Here is a 24,653-nt window from a genome sequence, read left to right on the forward strand (position 1 = left end):
GACGCATGGCCTGCATTGCTGCCACCATTTCGGAGAGGACCTGCCGCACTGCTGCCAATTCGGCGCAAATGTCCTTCAAGGTGGTCTCGATTGCTGTTTTCAGGGATGCAGCACATTCCCTAATGTCATCCCTTGCCCGGCCACATTCCGATATATGCTGTGTGAACAGCCCAGCCACCTCCTCCTGGCGCTCTGAATAGCCCTGATCCCCTCTTTGCTGGTTGGAACTGTGGTGGATGTGTGAGGGGTTTCCAACATGCTTTGTTCCTCATGCACAGTTGGTGTGGGGCTGGAATTTGCGGGCCATGAATGACCAGGAGACAGCCAGTGCATGCTGCTGTTGTGCAAGCTGCATGGGGAGAGTTGTGGTGAATGCAGGGGGCCTGTGGCAGTAGTTGCGCCATGCAGCTGGACATCTGCCTCATCATCCGACATGGCTGCTGTGGCAGCTGTCTCACCCACTGTGCTGCTGTCAGCCGATGCAGTGCCTTCTGCCACTGGCTCCTGGGCGCTGGTGGCTGGTGTGGGTGCTGTTGTGGGGGCCGTAGTGCACATTGGTGCTGTGGCCTCTGGGGTTTTCTTGGCCTTCCGCAGTGGTGCAGGTTGGCCTCTACCTCTTGAAGTTGAGGGGCGGTGTTCTCCCTCCACGCCCCTGGCCTTCTTTTGTGGTGTGGCATCATCCTCCCTAGTGTGCTCGTCACCGCTGTCTGAATGCGTGCCTGTGGGGGGACCAATAGAGGGAGAGGGTTAGTGATTGGTCTACAGGCATCAGGCATGCATTGGGGTGGCTGCATTCATGTGGAATGGCAGTTGATTAACATTGTGGGAGTGACATACGGGTTGCTTGGCTTTTGGGTGGGTGATGCATGGAAGGGTCTGAGTTGAAACACATATGGGGTGCAGTTCTCCTCCCATAGTTGCAACTTGAGGGGGGAGTCCGCACCTCTGCCTGTCGCCATCCCCAGGTTGCAGAAGGCAGAGAGGATGCTCCGCACGCGTAAACGCAGATCGTCCTAGCGCTTACGGACATCTTTGGGAGTGCGGGGTGTGGTGCCAACGGCACTTACTTTCCGGGCCATATCTGTTTCTTGCGCTGCACTGCAGGGCGGGACATGTCAGAGAAGACAACATCTGCATGTTCCTGCAGCGTCGCCACCAGCATGGTCAATTCCTCTCGGGAGAAGTGCTCCTTGCGCAGGCGATCTGTGCTTTTTTTAACAGCTTTCGGCATGGTGACATGCAGCAGGTAGGGGTGGAGGTGTGGTAGAGTTCTGGGGGTCAGATGGCTCCTGGTTGTGGTGGATGGCAATGGATTGTGTTTTTAAAGATGGCCGCCGTGCTCTTTCCCGTTCCTGTGCGATGACGCTACTTCCGGTTCCGCTTATTAGTGGTGAGCGGTGACCGGTAATAGCGATTACCGCTATTAGAGGTGACCGCTATTAGCGGTCGCCGCTAATGCCGATGGCTTGGATGCCGGTGGAGCTATTTGCACTTCGAACGATGCCGGAAAGGGAAATTTTTCGCCCTTTTACGGCATGGCAGTGGGGTCATTACTGTTATGGCGCAAAGCTCGTGCCCGCGTACTCGTAATAGGCCGCTTTTCGCGGTCTATTGCCAGCACGGCCACGGTAGTTGCTCCATGCCGGTAATGACCGGTACTTACCTCCCGGTTCGTAATGAGGCCCATCTGGTGTCCAGTATGTTCTTCGTATAATTTTCTGTCAGATTAAACGTAAACTCATATCTGCTCCCATGTTCATGCTCACCCTTAAAATATCCTTGCAATCCTTTTCAGAAATAACCCTGTCAATATCATTCAACCAAGCCTCTCTCAATGCATTCCATGCTAAAACATGGCGCATTTCCATGGGCATGAATTGCATGTAAGTTTGTACACTGTATTCCCGCCCTACTAATAATTTACTAATCTCTATTAAATATCTATTCATTTCTCTTTGTCCTAAATCATATTTACCCTGTCATTCCTCAAAAATCTGTTGCCATCCATTACATTACTCAACTTCAGAATTCCCCTTTTTATCCAACTTTTCCAGCTCAGACATCTATTATTAATTTGCAATGTTTCATTATGCCAAATTGAAGCATCAGGGCTGAAGCCATAACTCTGTCCATTTTCCCTAAACCATAACTGTATAGCATGTCTGGTTGCCACTATTGGTTTTAACTTTAACTTTTTACCTGACAATTTACCCATACTATATATATTTTCTAGTTGATATGGTGCACAAACTATTTCCATACTCAGCCAGATCGGCTCTGTAGTACTTTTTTCTCTAAAATAATACAAACTCTTTTTAAGTTAGAAGTGCTCTGTAGTATTTCATTAGGTCTGGATATCCAAATCCACCTTCTTCAACATTTTGTAACAGTATGTATTTTGGAATACAAGGTTTTTTATCAATTCCCCACAAAAAGGTTTGAAAGAGCTTATCAATCTTTAACAATTGCTTTTTATAGATCACTATTGGAATCGATTGAATAACATACAACTTAGGCAATAGAACCATTTTGATTGCATAATTTTTTGCCCATAGTTTCAATGTTAATCTCCCACATCTTTTTATTAATAACAATATTTTTGTGATTACTTGATCTAGATTATTTTGTATTATTTTATTCAAATCTCCAATAATATGCTCCAATAAATTCCCAGATATGTAACGCCCCCGGTGACCATCTACAATTGCAAGATTGCAAAATTCTACTATCACAAGTTCTAGACAATGGAAAAATCTCTGTTTTATACCAATTTACATTATGCCCTGATATTTTACCTACTTCCTCAAACATTTCTTTTAATCTATTACCACACACCCCAGGGTTTGACAACAAGAGCAGCATATCATCCGCATATAACAAGATTTTGACCTCAGCATTGCCAACAATTCCCTTTATTACTTCGCATTGTCTAATTTACGCAGTAAGCGGCTCCAATGCCAAATTAAACAAAAATGGTGACAAAGGGCAACCTTGTTGTGTGCCTTTCGACAATGGAAATGTTCTCAAAATCACTCCATTAACCAATACCTGAGCCCTAACCTCATGATGTATACAATCTATCTTCTTCATAAATACTGGTCCAAAACCAATTTTCTTTAACGTATGTTCCATAAATTTCCAATTGACCCTGTCAAAGGCCTTTTCAACATCGAAAAAAACCAATACAGTCCTTATATTGTCGCATCCAAACCGCCCTGGAATGAAACCCACCTGAAACTCATCAATCAGATCTCTCATACATGACCTTAATCTATTAGACCATATTTTAGTAAATATTTTTAGGTCAACATTCAACAATGAAATTGGCTTGTAATTCTCACACTTCTTATGATCTTTATGAAGCTTCAGAATCACAATAATCAGTGGCTCCTTCATCGAATCACACATTGCTCCTGATCTTATAAATTCATCATATAGTTCACACAAAATAGGTCATCTTGTCCCGGTGATTTTCCATCTTTCAAATGTGAGATGGCAGCACATACTTCAGCAACATTAATTGCAGAATGAAGTAGTTTTTTTAAAAAAGTTAATTTAGAAAGAGAGATTTAATCAAAGAATTCTTCCAAGCTATTTTCGCTAGGTTTGAGATCTTCTTTATGTAATGTCTCATAAAAATTTCGGAAATATTCAGAGATGTCTTTATTTTTATGCAAAGTACTACCTTCTTCCATTTGAATTGCTGTAATACATGTGTATGTTATCATTCCTCTAAGCTTGTTAGGCAATAGTTTACCATTTCTATCACCATATTTCCAAAACCTCTGTTTTGATTAAAACATACCCTTACCTGCCAAAGTTTGCACATGATTATTCATTTCAGCTTCTAGTTTTTTTAACTTCAACTTATTTTGAGCCGAATCTCCATTTACACAAGCCTTCTGCATCTCCTTAACTTCCTCTTCTATTTTTTACCTCTTCTTGGTTTTTTTTTTTTGCTTACATAGCTCTGCTTATCAACTCTCCCCTTAGCACTGCCTTAAAACAGTCCCAAACAGATTTAACACTAGCTGAATCTTTATTTTCATCAAAATAATGTTTAATAAATTATTCTAAACCGGTTGTAACCGAATTATCATTGAGCATGTTGGCTTGCAGCCTCCATCTTTTCGACTTCTCTCATGAATTCTTTAGATTTATCTGCATATCTAATAATGCATGGTCAGATATTCCCCTTTCCATAATATTTGTGCTCACTACCTGACTAACTAATGCGCTACTTACAAAAAAATAATCAATTCTTGAATACAAATTATGGACTGGTGAATAAAATGAATACTCCTCTTCATCATGATGAAGCACCCTCCAAACATCTTTAAGCCCATACTTAAACAAAAAAGATCGTAACTCCTCACTAATCTTCTCATTAGTATATTTACACTCTTCACCTTCCATTTTATCTAGCAATTAACCTATCTGACCGAAAAACGTTGTGCTTGGCGAGCATGGGGCATAAACTGTTCCAATTGTCATTTTCTTGCCATCATAGAGTATATCAAGCAGCAAAATTCGACCCTCTCCATCTGTAACTCTTTTTTCAACTTTTATTGGTAGACCTTTCCTAATTAATATACTCACCCCTCTTGACCTAGAATCATAATAGTTTGAAATCACTTGCAAATATTTCGGATTGGACAAAAAACTTTCACTTTGTTCATTCAAATGTGTTTCCTGAAGGAAGATCACATCAGCTCTACTCCTCTATATACTTGCCAAGACGATACACCTTTTTAAAGTATTGTCAATCCTTTTAACATTCCACGAAACACATTTTAATGGAACCATACCTCTATACTTTGCATAGTCTCCTTTTTATAATAACATTCATACTCAGCAGGGTGATTCTGAAAAAGGGTGAAGTTAGAAAAGGAAGGGGTACACGTGACAACAAAAGATTCACAAAAAGACTGACAACCACAAATCTTGAATTTTGTTTACCTACTACAGTCTGATAAACATCAGACTTAAAATAAGCATAAATATATACATCTAACACATTTTTCTGAACCATATCCGCCAGAAACCCTGTGCCCAAACAAATTTAAATTTAATAAATCAGTATTTACCCTAATCTATCAATATTACCTCTAAAAACCCTTTCTTATTACCCTCAATTTCACCCTAAATTTGACCCTACCTCATATAAAGTTATAATTTGATGCACTATGTATTCATGACCATTATCACTACATCCAATCTATTCTACTGCAATAACCTCATATCTACTTTTCTCCTCAATGAAGGCTCCTTAAGTGTTTTTTTTATTTATTTTATTTTTTTTTGTTTTGTTTTGTTAGATCTATCCATAGCAAGTTTCTATCATAGCTAACTAAAACTCAAAATAAATTCCCATCTACCATTCCTTTCTACCGCCATTAGATACTCTCCTAGACCTTACCCACTCATCAACATTTAGAATCAATTTAGTAAACACAACTCTTGATGGTTCTAAAACTAAATTACATATAACCTGGTGGCACATGACATCCCAGTGACAATAGCAGTAGGGACATAAGCCTTTAATATTTCAGACAATTTAACCTTCTAGGTGAAATAGTAGCACAACACCCTTATTATCACCTTCTCTGTCTATCACATACACCTCTGCATTTGAAATAATGTAATTGTGAATCCAATCTCAATGTTATCCTCTTTGCAAGTGTATTGTAATGTTTTTCCTCCCATTACCTGTCCAATTCATATCACCTTGTGTCTTAACCAATACAGAACCTTTTGCTTTCCTATTAAAGGTCTAATAAAGTCAAAGATTCATATTGTGCTACACAACACGGAACTGAAGCATCTCATACATGATGACCCTATTTTCTCCCACAGTATAGCCTTATATCCTAATAATAAATCACATTATGTATCACATAACCACCTCTACCTCTAATTCGCTGAACCCCTTTAATATAATTATCCAGTGACTTAAAAAGTAATAATACCATAACTTTGAACAGTGTAATTCTCAATCTTGTCAGTCATTTTCCAGTAAAATATTATCTGATCATGTTGTGCTGCAACCACAGCCCCTGTACTCTTTATAGATTACAATGACTGGTAGCATTCCACTAATAGTGCAACGGGATATGGTAAACCATAATTATACCAATGCACTGGAAATTTCAAAATCCCTGACATTTTCTCAATATTAATCACATCAAATATCTTCAATTGAAATTCCTTAATAATGATGAACTCAGTGCCGGATCTAATTGTTAGGCATGTCCTTTTAACTATGGTCAGGCAATCGGACTAAATGACCACCACCTGGGGTCACTTAATAATCCTAACGGATATTAAAATGCAGGCAGTTTTGCACAAGAGGAGGACGCACAGCATGCTGGAATGTTGAGCCGGCTGGAGCTGGAACCTAGCGAACCGGAGAGACAGGAGCGGGAGACACGAGTGTGGGAAGCCGTGTCAGGAAAGGACCAGAGACGCTGGGGTCGAGGCAGTCCAAGAGAAGGTTGGGAAGTCCTATGCACCCTCAGTGTCACTGGTCGTCACAGACCTGAGGGAGAGCAAGTAGCACAAAGCTGACGGGAGCTGCCTTCTGAAGCCGTGAGTGCAGATGGGAAACACTCAAACAAGGGTGCTCTGAAAATCAGCAATAAGCCTTTCTTGAATGTCAAACGTTTTGGAAACTATAATAAGAACTTCTGAATTTTTTAAGCGAGTGCTTATAACCTTGAACTAAATTGAAAGGGGTTTGAAGGGTGAAACAAATACGTTTTGAATACCGAACAAATTGAAATCATTATTGAATACCGTACAGAATTAAAGCAACATGAAAGTATGATTGAATAAGCATTTCAGAATGCCATACAGAGATAAAGCAAATAATGAGCATGTTTTGAGTAAAATAGAAGCAACGTTGTGCAGGAGCTACATACCACAGAGTGAACTGAATGAAATACAAGTGCTGGAAAAGCAAGTAAAATCCCAAGAACAGTGTGAGAAGATAAACATGTATTGACACAACCCAAGTGGTCAAGGAACTACAGGAACCTGTATTTGCATGAGCCAGAGAAGTATCACAAGTATAACCAAGTGAATGGTGACAAAGCTGGGCATGATAAAGTGTTGAAATAAAATAATCCGGATACAAGAAATACTTTTCACTGTCAAGGGAAAGAAGTGGACAATTGTTGCTAAAGCAGATGCAAATGAGTATCGGTTGTGTGACCTGTGATGGTTGGACCGTGTGGTCTGTCAACTGCGCCTAGATTGAGGAACCCCTGAATGTGAGCAGTATTAAAGAACAACAGTCAAGAACATGGTATCAGTTGTGTGACCTCTAATGGGTGGACCTTGTGCTCTGACAACAGTGCCTAGACTGAGTGCCCTGGATGAAAAGCAAATGAAAAGAGGAAACAAGAGTGTTGATAGCAAAAGAAGTAAGCCAATAGTAGTACACATGAAAAAACTTGTGTTGTAACAGACGTGCATTGGTGAACCAGTGAAAGTTAACCTTTGTTAAGAGGGTTGGGGAAAATCCCAATCCTTGGAGAACTGTTTTGTTTTGAACTTTGAACAGTCTGTTTTGAACCTGGGAAGGAAACCCCGAGACTTTGTGGAACTGTTTTGTACTTGGGGGAGTGAACCCAGAGACTTTGTGGAACTGTTTTGGACTTGGAGAAGGCAACCCCAAGAATTTGTGGAACTGTCTTGAACTTGGGTAAGGGAAACCTAAGATTTTTGTGGAACTGCTTTAAACTTGGGAAAGAGAGCTGAAAAGTAAGACAATAGCTGGGAGAAACTCAGAATGTTGTTTGGAACAATATTAATTTTATTGCTGACTTCCCTACACATTGTTTAGCTTTAGTTGTGAGGGCAAGCATAGGTTTTTGACACATACAGACTTTTAAGTTGAACTCTTTAACTCAGATTTTCTTTAGTTACTTTAGGTAAGGAAATCTAACCTTAGCTTTGTGCAAGTTAGGACTTCATCCATCCTTACATTTAAATGAAATAAAACACGTTTTTTTAACTTTGAATCTGTTGTCTGTGTCTTGCTTCATGATGCCTTAACAGTCTACATGCAGACACAAAAATGTGTATAGGATGGTCTCAAGCGGATAACCCTTTGGAAGAAAACCACACCAATGTGGGTCTGAGGCAGGGGTGCATTTGTATTCCAAAATTACTTTCCCCATAAAAATGGCACATTTGAATTGGCTTGATTATAGCGGCGATTTGGTATTTTTTGACCAGACCCCAATAGGCCTCCAATGAAAACTAAGGGCCTTTTCTGACTATGTGGAAGAAAATAACTTTGCAATTAATTTAAAGATATCCAAGATTCCAATGCCTAATATAAAAAAATTTAAAAAAACAAAAAAAAAAAACAAATGGTGACTTGGGTGTTAGTTAATGGAGATAGTAGAAGATCTAACTTACTTGGGTTTTGGATTCACTAGTATATTTTCCAAGAAAGAATTTGATATAAGATATAGGCGGACAGTAAGTGCTTTAATAGGCCAATTAAAGGGCATTTCGTTCAGATTTTGTAAATGTAGCCTTCTTTCTCTTGGACAATACTACAATAGGAAAATAGTCCCAAGTCTTCTGTATGGGACGGAATTTGTAAATTAGGACGGAGGTCACCTTCTTGAAGACCTGAGAGGGAGTAATGTGGAAGAAGGATTTAGATTTACTGATGACTGCAACCTGCAGTGCCATTAGATTTAATATTGGGCTTGTATCAATAGAAGCAATTTGTACCTGGAAAAGTCTCCAACTGTATCCCAAAAACTGGATCCAAGTAATACGTCCCTATTTGTAACTGCACATATGAAAGATACCATTTTGGACTACTTCATCAGGTTTCCTTTCTGTACATTTTGTGATCTATACATGTGATTTACATTTAATCTAGCTCCAACTCGTGAAGTTATTGGCCCGCACTTACAAATCCTAAAAGCACTGAGTTTTTGCAGTCTATACAGAAACGGTAATTGTCGGGAGTCGCTGAAACATCTAATCACAGAACGCACAAAATCACAGGATGTACGTATTGAACATTTTGCTACATTTACGCACATTTTCTCAGGCTTGGTCCACGAACAATAGGTAAACTAGTGACATTTGTTAGTAAAGCTGGTACAGGTTAGCATTTGAAAAGAAATTCTTTTTTTTATCCACCTTTTTATTGGGGAATGTCGAGGTTTGAAAGCTTCAGATGACTGATAAGAGACACAAATTTAGCAGAACATAATCTGTTAGAGACGCAAAGCATGATTAGTCATCAAAAGGTTAAGCATGAACTTTATCTTTAATATCAGGATGAAGAGAAGACATACCTAGGCAGGCCTGCCCATGAACAGTAATTAGGCATGGTAATGGCCAATCATCTAAGTTTGAATTTATTTATTGGAAATTTGTAAGGCGCCTGTACGCCAAATGGTGTTTCAAGTTAATGTTACCACCCAGTACAACCTACAAAATAAGTGCCGATTGCCCTATCACCCTGGGGTAAAAAAAGACTGGGTGATAAAGGCATTTTCTACTTGTTCCTTCACACACAAAAAAAACACAAACTAAAATGGCCACCACAGAAATCAAGGACATGGATGGCAGGAGCCCATCTTCCATTTCTATGCAGGTGTGAGTAAGGCACAGAAGAGAAAAAGGTGGTAGAAGAGTGGACGAATGAGTGGACAGTGTGGTGGTGGGGTGTGTATGACATTTCTAACAGGACTTCTGTTTTTTGCTTTTGAAAGGGAAAGTGTACGAAAAAAGTAAGAACGGCCAGTGGGGGCGGGAATGCAGCAGGTGAAGAGCTTGAACAACCAACAGATTGCTCGGAACAGGGACTCATACCAGTAGGTAAAACCCATGATCCATGCAACCTGATTACCTGCTTGAGACACCCTTGGTGCTAATATATGAATTTAAGGCTCCAGTTGTACAATCTGCATGTCTTTGTCAATGTGAGGCTGCTGTAAAACTGTTCCCTTGACTTTTGAAAAAGTCCAAACCCAAATTCCTCAGCAGCTCTTCCAACAAAGAAATCCATACATCTGTTTTCTCCATTTTGCAAGTGAAACCAGAGAAATGTGTCCGCCTTTATTTGCTGCCGAGCCACGGTGGATTTCTTATGTGATGTATTTGCACAGATTCTCCCATGGCATACCTGCTTTCTCCAGTACGTTTCAGAGCTGAGGAGCTGGACTTTTTCCCTTTCTCAGAGAAGTCATGGAAACATCCGATTGTGCTGACAAGTTTGCTGAAACAAAAATTGTTCACCTTTGGGAGTGTTTTACTTTAAATTTGTAAGCATGGGATTCCACATCAGGTGTTTGCTAGCTAAAGATTGCTCTATCAAGAAAGAAAAGCATGCCTAGATTAGACTTTCATGTTTCTGATGATGCCAAACCTGGTCAAAGACCTCAAATGACTGGCTTCTCAGGTTGAAATAAATATAAAGCTTGCATAGTGGTAGATATAAATAGTATCACTTAGTGGAATGCAGTCGTTATGAGTGTCTAGAGAGTAAGCATCTCTTTCAACTCTCTGCTTTTTGGCCAGCAAAGGAACCTAAAGGTAATCACAGACAGCAGACGGTAAGTGCAGTTTACATTTCTATTGCAGGAAGCTTGGCACAACACCCCGGGATGTCGAAAACTCCACAACAGACTCCTAGAACACCTGGGGTTGTGAATCACGAGATTGATTCCAGATCATAACAATATGCCCCCACTAAGGCATATGAGAATTTACAACCTTGGATAGGAAATGAGACTTCGGCATTACTAAACATGTAGACCCATGCAATAAGCAATGACTGGAAAACAAAAACAAAAAACATATCCAAATGTGTACTTCTACATGTCCAAGTATTAACCACTATACGTGACAAATCCCTCTGTGTACTGTAGGTGGATTAATATAACACTCATCATAGCAAGAGGGTTTTTTACTAGCGTGAGTCAAAACTGAACAATGGTTCCACACAGCCAAGGATTCACTGCTGTCTTCACCCTCTCCCCTCTTACCTATCCTATGTGCGCTCTTGCTGCTCCACTCTTCTCCTCACCACCAAGCGACTCACTTTCCAACCTTTAACTAGGCCCCGGGACCGCCTCTGCCTGAAACCCTTGCATGCTCGCTGCCCACATTTTATCGTCAGTCAACAACTCCTGCCCCTCCTGAGTCGTAAAGAACACCATTTACATTTCCTTTGGTACCCGGGCCCCTCACAGCCATCAACCAGCTCTTGCTCCATTTTCTCCAATCCTTAGTCTCTACATGTTTTTTCCCCACACAATGTACTCTGATTCATCTGTAAAACCCAGAACACCCCTCAGGCACTCTGAATAGCTTCTGTATCCTCACCATGTCTCCAACACTCATGGCCCAAACACTCCTAGGTCCCTTATGGAGGTGTGGATCATGAACCCTTTCGTACCTATTCTGGTGGCGTGTTACATGCCCTTAAATCACTGAAGGCTCAACCACGGCCTGGATCGAGATTTCAATCAATGGGGCGTCAATCGCAGAAAAAGATTGTCTCCCTCACATCCTTACAAACTGAGGCACCCAAGTTGCCACATGGGGAGTATCCCATACCATAATCATGTCCTTTAGTGCCTTCCTCCACTTTAATCCACTGGAATGGACTAACTATTAATTGTCATTGACTATCCAAATAATGGCCTGCCATAATGGCGCTTATATTTTTGGGTTTGAAGTGTGCATCATGAGCTGTATTCATCCTCTTGACATGTAAACTCAAATGTCACCAACCGCCCTTTTAAATCCACAACAATCACATCAACCGATCACTGGAAAGCTGCGCTCTTGCAAAAAACATATACAGTGTAGCGCAATGTTTATCTGTTTTCAGAATTGGGCATCTAGTTTGTGCATGGCCCTAGCATTTTACCCATTTCTATCATCAGTGTCCCTCTCTGTGCCCTTGGCGGCAGTTTCCACATCCGGTCATTCTTGGTTATACGAACAGCATCTGTATCCAGGCAATTCATCCTGATGCTACGAAGTAGAATTTAAATAAGTCTCTCCAGTCTTAATATTTCTAACGTAGCTAGAAATCTGGTGACTGGTCCAGGTCCTGCATGCCAGCAAGGAGTATACCTACTTGTTCAGGGGCTGGACTCGGACCATTACACACCCCCTCCTCAAATCTTTTGCTGAATAGGGTTGGGTAGGGACCTGTAATATCAACAACGCTCTGACCCACTACTCTGCAAGTCCTGCAAACTTCTCCTGACTTGTCCCCTAACCCCTATCTTTTTTCTATTTCTTTCGTCCTCTTGGGTTACCACGTGATCAGCTGTCAGTTCCCTACAATTTTTGCTCCTCCCAGCCCGAGGCTGCCTGACAGGTTTCTCATGAGACAATGGTGTATCTGAGCTGGGATGTACTTCCTTCTTTCACCTCACTAAGTCCAGCCCCGCATGCTCGCCATTGAGACAAGCAAGAGTCCATCTCCAGGTGGGTAGTCATCAACACCTGGCCCCACCTCAAGTCAGGCGCCACCTCTTCCAACTTCCTTGAGATTGTTGGCTTGATTGCAAGCCCCACCTACTTTTTCGGCCTGGCAGCCTCCACTTTAGGCTAGTTTGTGGAGCGCTCAAAGCCAGCATTAGTGACCCTTGCATCCGATCCAGGGAGCAATGACCGCGGTGCTGCTGTCCCTCATCGCCACAATGAGGAAATCACAGACAGCAGATGGTAAGTGTAGTTGTAGAAAAACTAGGTACGAGGGGTAACTTTAAAGCAATTGCTTTATTTAACACAGGTCCGCTACAGGACACACGTCCGCCAATGCCACTCTCCAACTGTCTCTCGCCTGCCTCGTGCCCGCCATCCTTGGGATGTAAACAGGGTCGCGTGGCAGACGCGAGACGGCAACATTACAGAACAATTACTGTGCATAGATAATTAACATCACTACACATCTTCCTCCCTATCACAGAACACATAACAGGTACATTCTAAAAGTGCTACAAAATACTAATAAACTAATAAAATACTACTTAAATAACTAAATATACCACCTAAACTGATAATGTATGCACATAGTTATAAATCAGCATAACTAATAATTAATGCACAGTCTTCCAACCACACTGGTCCTTTAGTTACTCTCCCCCTTGTGCTAACCCTCTCATCGCACCTACTGGATTTGTCATCCACACCATCACAATCAACATCTTGACTTTCAGTTCCATCATCCATAGGTGGGTTATTAGTACCAACACTTTGTACCTCATTTGCTCTCGACAACCTTCCTTTTGACCATACTTCACCTCCCTCTAATACAACCACACCACACCTGACAGCAGATATTGTCCTTGGTCCAAGGAATTTGCTCTCTGTGCATTTTTCTACGAATTTGGGATTCTTTATGAACACTTCTTCACCCAATCTCCAATCATATGCTTTAACTCTCTTCCTGATATCAAAGTGCTCTTTGTTCTTCTCTTGTCCTTCTTTAATCAATTTCATTATCTCATTCCTGCCCACATGAACAGCTTTAGCCATTCCAAGCCACCCCGGGCATAACTTTGTGCCAGGCTCCCTCCCTTTCAAAGATACAAACGGGGCAACACCCGTTATAGAATGTGGAGTTGTTAAGTAGCTCCACATAACTTGTTTCAATACCTCTCTCCACGGTTGTCTCATGTTCATCGCCAAATGGATTCCCTCTTTCAAGTACCTATTCACTCTTTCCACCAAGCCATTTGCCCTGGTATGATATAGTGCTGTTTTTGTATGCTTGATACCATAACTTGTCAAAAATGTTTTTTCTTACTGACACAAACTGTACTGCATTATCTGTGACAAACTCAGATGGAACACCTTCTCTCATGAAAATTCCTTCCAAAAATTGAATCAAATCATTCGGACGTCACTTCTCTCACTGACTCCCATTCTATCCACCAACACCAAAAGATAGTTAAACTTTTCTCCCAAACCAGCAATGGTGCCCATAATATATACAGCTAATTTTCTCCATGGCTGATCTGGGATGATATTGGGAATCATAGGTGTTTCTCTTACTAATTTACACTTATCACTAGACTGACAAGTCATACAATTGTTAACTTTCTTCTCTGCCATTTTGTCCATAACTTCCTCTTCATAGCTCCTTCACCTGGATGACCTTGATGTTTCAATTCTACCAACATGGCTCTAATCCCTTCTGGCGGTATACAGAACTGTCCACTCCACATCTTACCATTGTTCTGATACATTTGTTCTTTTATCCCCCACCAAACTTGGTACTTATTTTCCACATTTCTTTTTCTGGCCACCCTTCTACGGCCCATTGTTTCAAAAGTTTCAACTCCTCATCCTTTTTTTCTTCTCGCAACCACTCTTCTTGTGTTACTGCACATTCTACTTCCGCTACTACACTTTCATCCAACACATCCACAATCTCTTCCTCTCCTTCTACCGGAAGTCTGGACAAATAATCTGCCACTACGTTTTTCTTTGCAGGTAAATAGCTCACCTCGAAATCGTATATCTGCAGACCCAATCCCCACCTGTTAATTCTTGGGGATCCCATTGCCACCTGGAACTTTCAAACATCTGAACCATAGGTTTATGGACAGACCTCACCACAAACTTTCTCCCCCATAAGAAATACTTAAAGTGATGGATAGTCCAAAACATCGCCAGAGTTTCTCTCTCAATGACAGAATATTTAATCTCCGCCCCTTTCAAGGGACGCGAGGCAAATGCAATGACTCTCTCAACATTATGCTTGTCATACTGAACTAAGGATGCACCCAACCCACTGCCACTGGCATCCACCACCAAAACACACTTGTCGTAAGACATACATTTCCCAATCAAGGGTGCATTCACAATCACCTCCTTGATTTTATTCATAGCTTCCTCACATTCTGCGTTCCATACAAACTTCACCCCCTTTCCCAGCAGTGCTCTCAACAGTGTCGATAGACTAGCAAAATCTTGGACACATTTTTGATAGTATTCTGCAAGTCCTAGAAATGATCTTACTTGATCCTTATTTTCCAGTCAGGGTGCACTCTTTACTTCCTGTACTAAACTCTCCTTAGGCTTCACTCCATTCTTATCCACAACATGCCCCAAAAATTCCACACTACCCACATTTAATCTGCATTTGCTCCTCCTTACAGTTAGCTCAGCCTCATCCAACCTCTTCAACACTTCTGAAAGAATTTCATCATGCTCTTTTTCAGAGCTTGCAGGATCAGAATATCATCCTGAAATATCACCACTTTTTGCACTCCCTCCAACACAGTCTCCATCACGCGTTGAAATACAGCGGCCGCCGACGCCCGCCCAAAAGGCATCCTGCAGTACTTGAATGTTCCTAGTAGGGTTATAAATGCTGTCAATAGCTGGCTCTCTTGAGGTAGAGGCACCTGGTGATATGCTTGAGATAAGTCTATCACAGAAAAAAACATTTGCACCATCAAGTGTTGTCAGTTTCTCTCCGATATTGGGAAGAGGATATTTTTCAACCAGTATATTCCTGTTCAGGTCTCTAAGGTCCACACATAATCTTATTTCACCATTTGGCTTCGCCGCCACTACCACCGGTGAAAGCCATTCAGACTCCTCCAATCTCTCAATAATGCCTCCTTGCAATAGTTTCTGTATTTCCTGCTTCACTTTTTCACACAAGTGATGTGGTATGGGCCTGACTATGTGCAGTCTTGGCACTGCTCCTTTCTTAAGAACGATTTTGTGTCTAAAATCTTTCAGCATTCCTAATTCCTGCGAACATACTCTGGAATACGCTTGTTCCCATTTGTCTTTCACCTCTGCCACAGATATGGGGCTTTCAGCGCTTTCCTGTATCCTTATTCCCCGTTTCCTTTGTTCTGCCCATCCTAATAGGGAGGATCCTTCTTCTGTAACATATACATCGGCATCACATTGCAACCTTTGTACTTTATGGATGTTTGGAATTTCCCTAATATCTTGATCTTCACGTTCCCATAGGCATATGGCTCGATCATGTGTTCCTGCAATTGTTCCACCTTCTCTTGAACACATCCTTCAAATGTCTTTCTGGAAATGAGTGTCCACGGTGAACAACTATCTACTTTCATGGTCACAACTCTCCCTTCTATTAATAAAACATCCGAGGGTCCTCTCCCTCTGGGATATAGTTCTGCAACCCCTAGGACATGTTTGCTTTGGAATGGAATCGTGTGGCTTTCTTCTTGTTCTGGAATTCCAGCTTCTACATGGTTGACTTGCCCAACTTCCTTGCAAACTCTCGCAAAATGTCCCTTTTTTTGCACTTCAAACAGTTTATGTTTCTTGCACGGCAAAACATACTCGAGGCAACATGACGATTGCTGCCGCATTTAAAGCATCTCACTTCTCTGAGAGGGCTGGGTCTCCTTGTGTTTAAGTTTTTGGCTGCTGCCACTTCACCTCCTGGCTTATCTGCCTTCATATTTAACATGTATTTACTTGTCAGCTCCATGCTTCGTGCCATCTCCAATGCATCTTCCAGCGGAAGGTCCCTGGACAACAACCTTTCCTGAATTTTGGAGCTGTTCGTGCAACTAACTAATTGGTCTCTTATTAGCAAGTCAGTGAGCAAACCAAAGTCACAGGAATGACTCGATGTCCTCAAAGCAGCTATGAAGTTTTCAACAGGTTCTTGGGTTTCTTGTACTCTTTTGAAGAACGTATGTCTTCCAAACGTAATGTTTTTCTTAGGTTCAAAGTGAATTGTTAGTTTCTTCTCTGCTATGCTGTATGAGTCGTTTACACCTTGACCTTCTTGTGGTGGCTCAGGTAGACCATCGTACACACTACGCCCTTCAGCGCCTAAATTGTGTAAAAGAATAGCTTCTTTTCTGGCAGGAGCAAACTTGTCTCCTGCTATTGCAACAAAATATGTGTTGAAAAGTTTCTTCCACCTATCCCACCTATTGGTGGGTGTGCCTGCTTCAGGCAAAAATGGAGGAGACGCTGCCATGCTTGCAATTTATATGGCTTTCTGTCCTCTCATCCTTAAGGTTCAATTTAGACATAGACCAATAGGAATAATCTCCATTTGTGCGTGCAGTTTATAAATTATGTTTGTCTTCTAAGTGGCAGTCCCAACAAAGGCAGTCCCAGCCAGAAGTTTATATAGCCACTCCATAAGAATCTAACCCTTCTCACTGGCTATGAATCTTTCAAGGGTTAAAACGTGGATAGGAGGAGTACTGGGCTGAGTTCAGAGAAGTATGTGCAGATCCTGCTTCCTGCGCATTGTTTTCAGTGTCCTCCCTCTCAATGTTCGGGCCAGAGAAGGGGGGCGTAGCCAGCACCTCCCCGCGATCCTTCGCAGGGGCAGGTAGACCGCACAATACCGAGGCTTTGCTTTACGGCCAGCGCTAATTCGTAGAAGCTGAGGAGAACAGCTGATCCGTTTTCTTCAAAGCCGCATCTGCAAGGTGCAGGCGATCGTCGCGGCTGTGTGGAGAAAGAGACTTCCATCACCACGTCCTTTCATTAGCGGGCCTGTGACATAATCCTCGTCGCCATTGTAGAAAAACTAGGTACGAGGGGTAACTTTAAAGCAATTGCTTTATTTATTTAACACAGACCCGCTACAGGACACACGCCTGCCAACGCCACTCTCCAACCGTCTCTCGCCTGCCTCGCGCCCGCCATCCAAGACTTTAGGTGCCGCTGTTAGGCAACTTCAGCCTTTTGGTACTAGTGGACAACCTTGGAGGGGTAGATCTTTTCGCTTCTACTCCTCAGTTGGAAGGGCGAGATGAATGGCTAGTCAAAGAGGCCAGATAAAGTTTCCTCATGGTGGACGAGGTAGAGGTGCCAAGCCAGCTCAAGCAGCAGCCTCTTTACCATTGGCCTCTGCAACAGCCGCCTCAAAACCACTTTGAGGTCTTGAATCACACTTCACCAGTGGGGGGCAGACTGTCTCAGCATTTAGAAGAATGGCGAGCCATTATTTTGGATGCTTGGGCTCTAGAAACCGTAGCCCATGGTTACTGCCTTCCTTTTATAAGAATACCTGAAAACAATCCACCGGGGAGCCGCTCTTTGATGGTTCTGGATCCGCTCCTTGTGCAGGAAGTTTCAACCCTGCTAGAGAAAGGTGCTAAAGAACCAGTACCTGTAGCAGAGAGGAACAAGGGGTGGTACTCCCCATATTTTTTGATCCCCAAAAAGGACAGAGGACTTAGACCCATCTTGGACTTGAGATACTTTAACAAGTTCCTCAGGAAAGACAAATTCAAGGTTGTCACACTTTCTCAGATCCTCCAGGCCCTCCAACTCCAGGATTGGCTGGTGTCATAAGACCTTCAGGATGCTTATTTTCATGTGCCAATCCATCTCAAGCACAGAAAATACCTGAGGTTTGCAGTTGGCAGTTCTCATTATCAGTTTCGAGTTCTGCCTTTCGGGCTAACCTCCACCCAAGGGTTTTCATCAAACTGATGGCAGTAGTGACAGCGAATATCAGGAGAGGGGGAATTCATGTCTACCGCTACCTGGAAGATTGGCTGATCAGGGCACGTTCTCCCGAACAAGCCCTGGATCATCTCAGAGTAACCTGCCACCCACTTCACAGATTTGGTTTCTCCCTCAATTACAAGAAGTCACATATGGCACCTTCCCAACAGCTCCAATACATTGGGGCTGTGTTAGACAGATCTTTGGGAAAGAGCTTGCCTCCCAAAGTGAGGGCTCAAGACATTCTTCAGATGGTATCCAAATTTCAGAATACCTAGAATCTTCCAGCCTTCGATTTCTTGAGGTTGCTTGGCCTCATGGCACCCTGCATTTTTCTGGTGCCAGAAGCCCGTTTGAGGATGAGATCCCTTCAATGGGCTCTAAGAACACAATGGTCCCAATTCTAACGAAAGATGTCAGACAAACTTCAGATTCCTGCCAAGGTCTCACAGGATCTTCTGTGGTGGGCCTGCGAGGCAAATATTCTGAAGGGAGAACCCTTTTGGCAGCCATGGCCAGAGATTACAGTAGTGACGGATGCCTCACTCACGAGGTGGGGAGCCCATGCCAACAAGTTGACAGTCAGCGATCGTTGGTCTCAATCAGAGTCCAAACTACATTTCAATCTTTTGGAGCTGAGGGCAATCAGACTAGCTCTGAAGGCCTTCCTGCCCTCTGTACGGGGAAAGAACATCTTGATAATGGCAGACAACACAGTGGCTATCTATTACCTCAACAAGAGAGACGATGTAGGGTCACTAACTCTGTGCAGAGAGGCAATGTTGCTTTGGTACTGGGCAATTCAAGAAGGAATATCTCTATCGGCTGTTCACCTAGCTGGAGACGAGAACACAGCAGCTGACACTCTGAGCAGGCAGAGCACAGTCTCTCGGGAGTGGAAACTAGCTCAGGAAGTCCTTCATGAGATCTTCACCTTTTGGGGAACCCCTCAAGTCGATCTGTTCGCAACCATTGTCAACTGGAAGTGTGAACTGTATTGCTCCAGGGAATTTCCTCCAAGTGGAGCACTGGGAGAAGCGTATGTGGTGGACTGGGAGTTTCCACTCTTGTACACGTTTCCTTCAGTCCCTGTCATTCCTCACATGATCAGGAAGTTGGGAAAGTTTGGAAAACACATGATCCTAATTGCCCCGGATTGGACCAGTACAAAGCGGTACCCGGACCTTCTAGACATGTCCATCTGTCCTCCCTCCGATACGTCTTCCCTAGAGAGAAGATCTTCTCTCACAAGAGGAGGGCCGGGTTCTCCATCCAGAGGTCAATATTCTCAACCTTCATGTTTGGTTTCGGAAAGGTTGAGAAATAAGGATTGGGACCGCCTAGGTGACGTTATGGAGGTGTTGGTTTTGGCTAGAAGACCAGCAACACAATCTTTGTACCATTGCCATTGGAACAAGTTTTGCAACGAAAAGAAAGTGGTAAAGGATGTACTGTCCTTTCTTCTATCCTTAGCCAATTTGGGACTCCAGATTGGTACCATTAAAGGCTATCTGGCAGCGCTAACCATTTTTAAGCACTCGTAAGAGGAATGTTCTTATTTCAAAATCCCTTTAAAACCATTTTATTGGTTGCTCTCACATCAGCAAGCAGAGTGAGCGAGTTGCAGGCACTGTCAGTAAAGCCACCCTTTAGAGTCTTCTACAAAGACAAGGTTGTTGTGAAGGTCAAACCTTTATTCTTGCTGAAAATCATTTCGGATTTTAATTTGAACCAGAAAATTGTCCTTCCTTCCTTCTACCCTCCACCTCACCCTGGTAAGAAGGAACAAAGACGTCATAGGTTAGATCCTAGAAGAGCATTAAGCTTTTACATTTCAAGAACATCCAAAATTCTGTTTGACGATCAGTCATTCATAGGGTATACAGGACATAAACTAGGTCAGGCTGTTACCAAACAGACCTTATCGAGGTGGATAATTTTGCCAATTTCTGAGTGCTACAGGTTTACAGGGAAAGACCCTTCTGAAGGCTTGCAAGCTCTTTCCACTAGTGGCATGGCCCACATTTATAGCCCTGCAAAGGAGTTCCTGTTAGGAATATTTGTGACGCTGCATCTTAGTCAACAATACACACGTTCACTAAACATTATGGCCTGGGTGCTTCCCATTCTCAAGATCTTGCTTTTGGCAAGGTAGTACTTTGCTCTGCCCTGGAAAAGGTATAATGTGTAGAATTCTACTCCCTCCTCCAATTATAAACACTGCTTTAGGAGTCTGTCAAAGATGAGGAATATGTTCGAGGACACAATCCATTCAAAGAACAAGCTACTTACCCCTGGTAATGTTCTTTCGACTGGATATTCCTCCAACATATTCCTCATCGCCCTCCCAACCTACCTCTCTGTAGAATTTCCCATGCTATTATAGCTTCCGCTTTACCAAGGTTGAGCACTGACATGCCCATATTTATGGGCATCTCTGCTGCATGAGGGGGAGGAAAAACAGAACTAAGGCCAACGGGCGCCGCGCGTGCTATAGATGATCTCTGATGATGTCACCCTCGACGGAGGCCTTCGAGGGACATCAACTCGATGCCATCGATGCACAGCGCCCTCTGCCAAAAAGTTTTCTGAAGCAGCTGAAGCTGGACATTACATGTCTGGAGCATTTAAAGAGTGATTTGAAAAACTCCTTTCTGGGTAAAGGAGTATAGACTTTTTCAGATGGAGTCTGTAGGATTCGATGGCGTCGAAGGCTTCATTGGTGCCCGGATGAGGAAAGGCATCTGGCTTCGATGGAACAGCCAGCGTATGCGGCATAGCTTTCTTCGAAGTTGTTGACGTCGATATTGACGACACCGTCGTGGATGAAGGTTTAGCAGCCGTCGAGGACACCGTTGGCGTCGACGGTTTTGATGGCGTTGAAGGTCTTGATGGTGTCGAGGACCTTGATCTAGATCTTTCTTTGTGCTTTTCATCGAAAGAGGGGCTGGAGAGCTCTCAATGTTTGTGAGGCCGTTTTCTCAGGCTCAAGGGCGCGCAGGATTTTGGCCTGGACCTATCCTTAGCTTTGAAGGCTCGGTAGGAGCATGATCCTGTTTTTACGAAAATGTTTAACATTTCAAAGATGAGGAATACGTTGGAGGACACAATTCTTTCAAAGTGTGATTTACAAATGCCAATCAACATAAACAGAAAATAACATACTTGTCATGTCTTGACATGAGACACATGTTTAAGTCTGTCTTTAAATACGATCATCATTTACATTTTGCTCTGATTCTATAGGTGTTTATTAAGTGACTGTTAGTTAAAATAATAAAGTTGCCAGAACACAACATCTTAATCAATCTGTGCCTGAGACAATAAGTGCCGTGGCTCAGAAATAAGTGTCAGGGCTAGGCCCTGGCAAACACCCCCACAAATTAAGCACTGAATGACCATCTTGGCTTTAGAAAGGTGTTAAAAATGTATCCATCTCTCACTTCCTTAAATTCTTCATTTCTTTCCTTCCTCCACATGTCCTTCCTTCATTCCCTTCCTATCTCGCTTTTTCCTTCCTTCATTCCCATTTTCACTATGCTGCTGCAATGAACCCTTTCCTCTGCAATGAGGTTTGCACTTACAAGAGGTTGGTAACAGAGGTTTCAGATAACGACGCTCTACTCGGCATGGATGGAAGGGAAAGTCTGTCAGATGATAGTACGTGTCCACCCTAAAAAGATATAAAAAAATCAAAGTCAGAATATTTAAGCAAACAAATGGCTTCCTACATATTTGAAATAATCAAAATAACTTCTGTGAAAACATCAATGATTGACATGGGTACTGTTGTAAGGCACAATACACCTACTGCTTAATGATGTGTCCACTTCAAGAACGATACTAAGAGCAAGGTCTCAGTGCTTAACATGCAACACAACAGGTCAGCGTCTGCGTCTTCCTACACGTCATCAATCCCTAACCCTTGACATGGCAGCCGCTAAATGCTTAAGAGACGTGGAGAAGCACCAGGATGACTTTGGGTGTGTAGCTGTGCATGTGTGTGTGTGTCTTTGTGCAAGCATATTTCAAAGCATGGGTATGTGTATGTATGTTTGTTAATGTAAGAGTGCCTAAGTGCCTGTTTAGGTGTGTGAGAGTGCATGCAGGCGTATGGTGGGAGTACATGGGCATTTCATGACATATGTGGGGGCGCTATTGTGCAAATACTTACTGGCTGGTAAGCCTACATTTAACCACAGTTTGTAAAATGCCACCTGTCACCTTGGAAAGTAATCTAAAACTCTAGTGATGGGGTAATGGAGATCCAAGCAAGAATGAAGATCCAATTAAGAAATATAAGGACTGTGGCACAATAAAATGTGGTAATCGTGCCTCTTGCCAAGAGAACAGGCAGCTTTTTAGAATCTTTTGAAAGACCAAATGGTTGGTGACCAGAAAAATATTGGAAGCAAGGTGTGTGGATGCATAACAGCAGATGATGGGAGTACCTACAGGAGCCACACTATTTGATGGCACTACTAAGCCACATACAGCAAATACCCTACCGATAAGCAGCGCACAAGCCACTTTTACTGCAAAAGTAGGCAAATACCCCCCAAAAAATAGAAGTCTGCCTTCTTCCCTAGGCTTTCACCCACACAGGTACGTTTGGATCAGTAGTACCAGCAAAGAAATGCTACAGGAAGGAGTTATCGTAATACTTTTGCCTCACTTCAAGGGGAAAAGTATGATAAAAAGCATATTTTAATTCACGTGAATTACTAAGTGCAAAGTAGTGTGGATTACAAAAAGATGTGTAGAGTTAACATTTTTACTTGCTTGAAAGAAACACTCCCATTATGAATAGGAATTACTTATTCTGTAAAAATAATTTTACTCCCAACTTATGATGGCAATGCCCGGCATACAATGAGAGTAAATACCACTAGCATGTATATGAACATATTGCACCACATGGCCTAGGGTTTTGATGTGTGTATCAAAAAAGGGTTGTGTAAACGCTGTGTGATTGTGTGTGCTAGTGCATGTGCGGTGTGCGCTTCTTTTTATGGCAGTGGTACAGTATCTTATGCATGTACTGTTTGCATCATGTTAATTACAGTTTTCCGGAATCTGTTGAGACCAATTTTAGTAATGTACAAAGGACGTCAAATTCAGGGTTCAATGACTGTTACATGACCCTTCTGACATGTTTACCTTATCCAAACTATATACATTTTCTTTTTAAAATCTTTTGATGCCAATGCGTGATTTTTTAACAAGAGAATAATGTAGTATTTACGATTGAGTAGGTTGTCTGGTTGCGACAAAGTCATTTTTGTCATCACTCTGTGGGAGTATGAATGTATTTGTGAGCATGTCTAAGTATGTGTGTAATGTTCATGGGCCTGATTCTCCAAGCTTTTGTGTGGAAAAAGGTTCTACCCTGTTCACAAATTTCTTCTGAGCTTTTGCAGCCTTGTCCCAAGTGTGCAATTATGGAAAGCCATATATTGGAGGGGATGTTTTGAGATATTTAAAAGCGCATCCTAAGGTCACAAACGGATGCACTTTAAAATGCACAGAAAACAAAAGATTTCCCAGCGCCTGTTCAGGAGAGGCGCCTGGGGATAATGCATGAGCAGGTCATTTCTGAGTAGTTCATGTATTTGTTTAGTTGGAACAGCAGCAGAATGCACTGCTACTGTTACTGCTACTGATGCCGTTTTTATTCTCCGACCAGAATAGAAGAACAAGTTACTTCTTACCTTGTAACGTTCTTTCGACGGGATGTTCCTCCGACGTATTCCTCATCTTAGATATCTCCTTCCAGCTCTGCTGGCCTCGGAAAATTTTTTCTCTAGAGGGCGCTGTGCGTCGACGTCCTCCGAGTCGATGTCCCTCGACAGCCGCCGTATCGACGTCGACGTCATCCTGCCTATAAAGGCCGCGCGCAGCGTCCGTTGCTCAGTTCCGTTTTGTAGCCCACAATAATACTTTCTGGACTAACTAATCACCCTGAAGGAGCGTAAGCTGCAACAACAAGGGAAGAAGAACTGCGGGGATGGATGGGAGGGTCGATGAGGAATACGTCGGAGGAACATCCCATCGAAAGAATGTTACAAGGTAAGAAGTAACTTGTTCTTCGAAGGGATTGTGTCCTCCGACGTACTCCTCATCTTAGATAGGCTCCCATAGCAGTATTCTATTATCGGAGGAGGGAGTACTGA

The 24,653-nt window shown here is 42.5% G+C and overlaps 1 protein-coding gene across 1 annotated transcript in view; it reads right to left on the bottom strand.

The window, feature by feature from the left end:
• SLC9A5 (solute carrier family 9 member A5) overlaps positions 1-24,653 on the bottom strand; it is a 1,894,848-nt gene that overhangs the window by 511,723 nt on the left and 1,358,472 nt on the right. Inside the window, exon 11 of the mRNA XM_069604452.1 lies at positions 22,065-22,153. Within this exon, the coding sequence (XP_069460553.1) occupies positions 22,065-22,153 (89 nt within the window). The remainder of the gene's footprint in view (positions 1-22,064; positions 22,154-24,653) is intronic.

Source organism: Ambystoma mexicanum, chromosome 1p (assembly GCF_040938575.1).
Source record: "Ambystoma mexicanum isolate Mex_15411 chromosome 1p, UKY_AmexF1_1, whole genome shotgun sequence".
NCBI classification, from domain to species: domain Eukaryota; kingdom Metazoa; phylum Chordata; class Amphibia; order Caudata; family Ambystomatidae; genus Ambystoma; species Ambystoma mexicanum.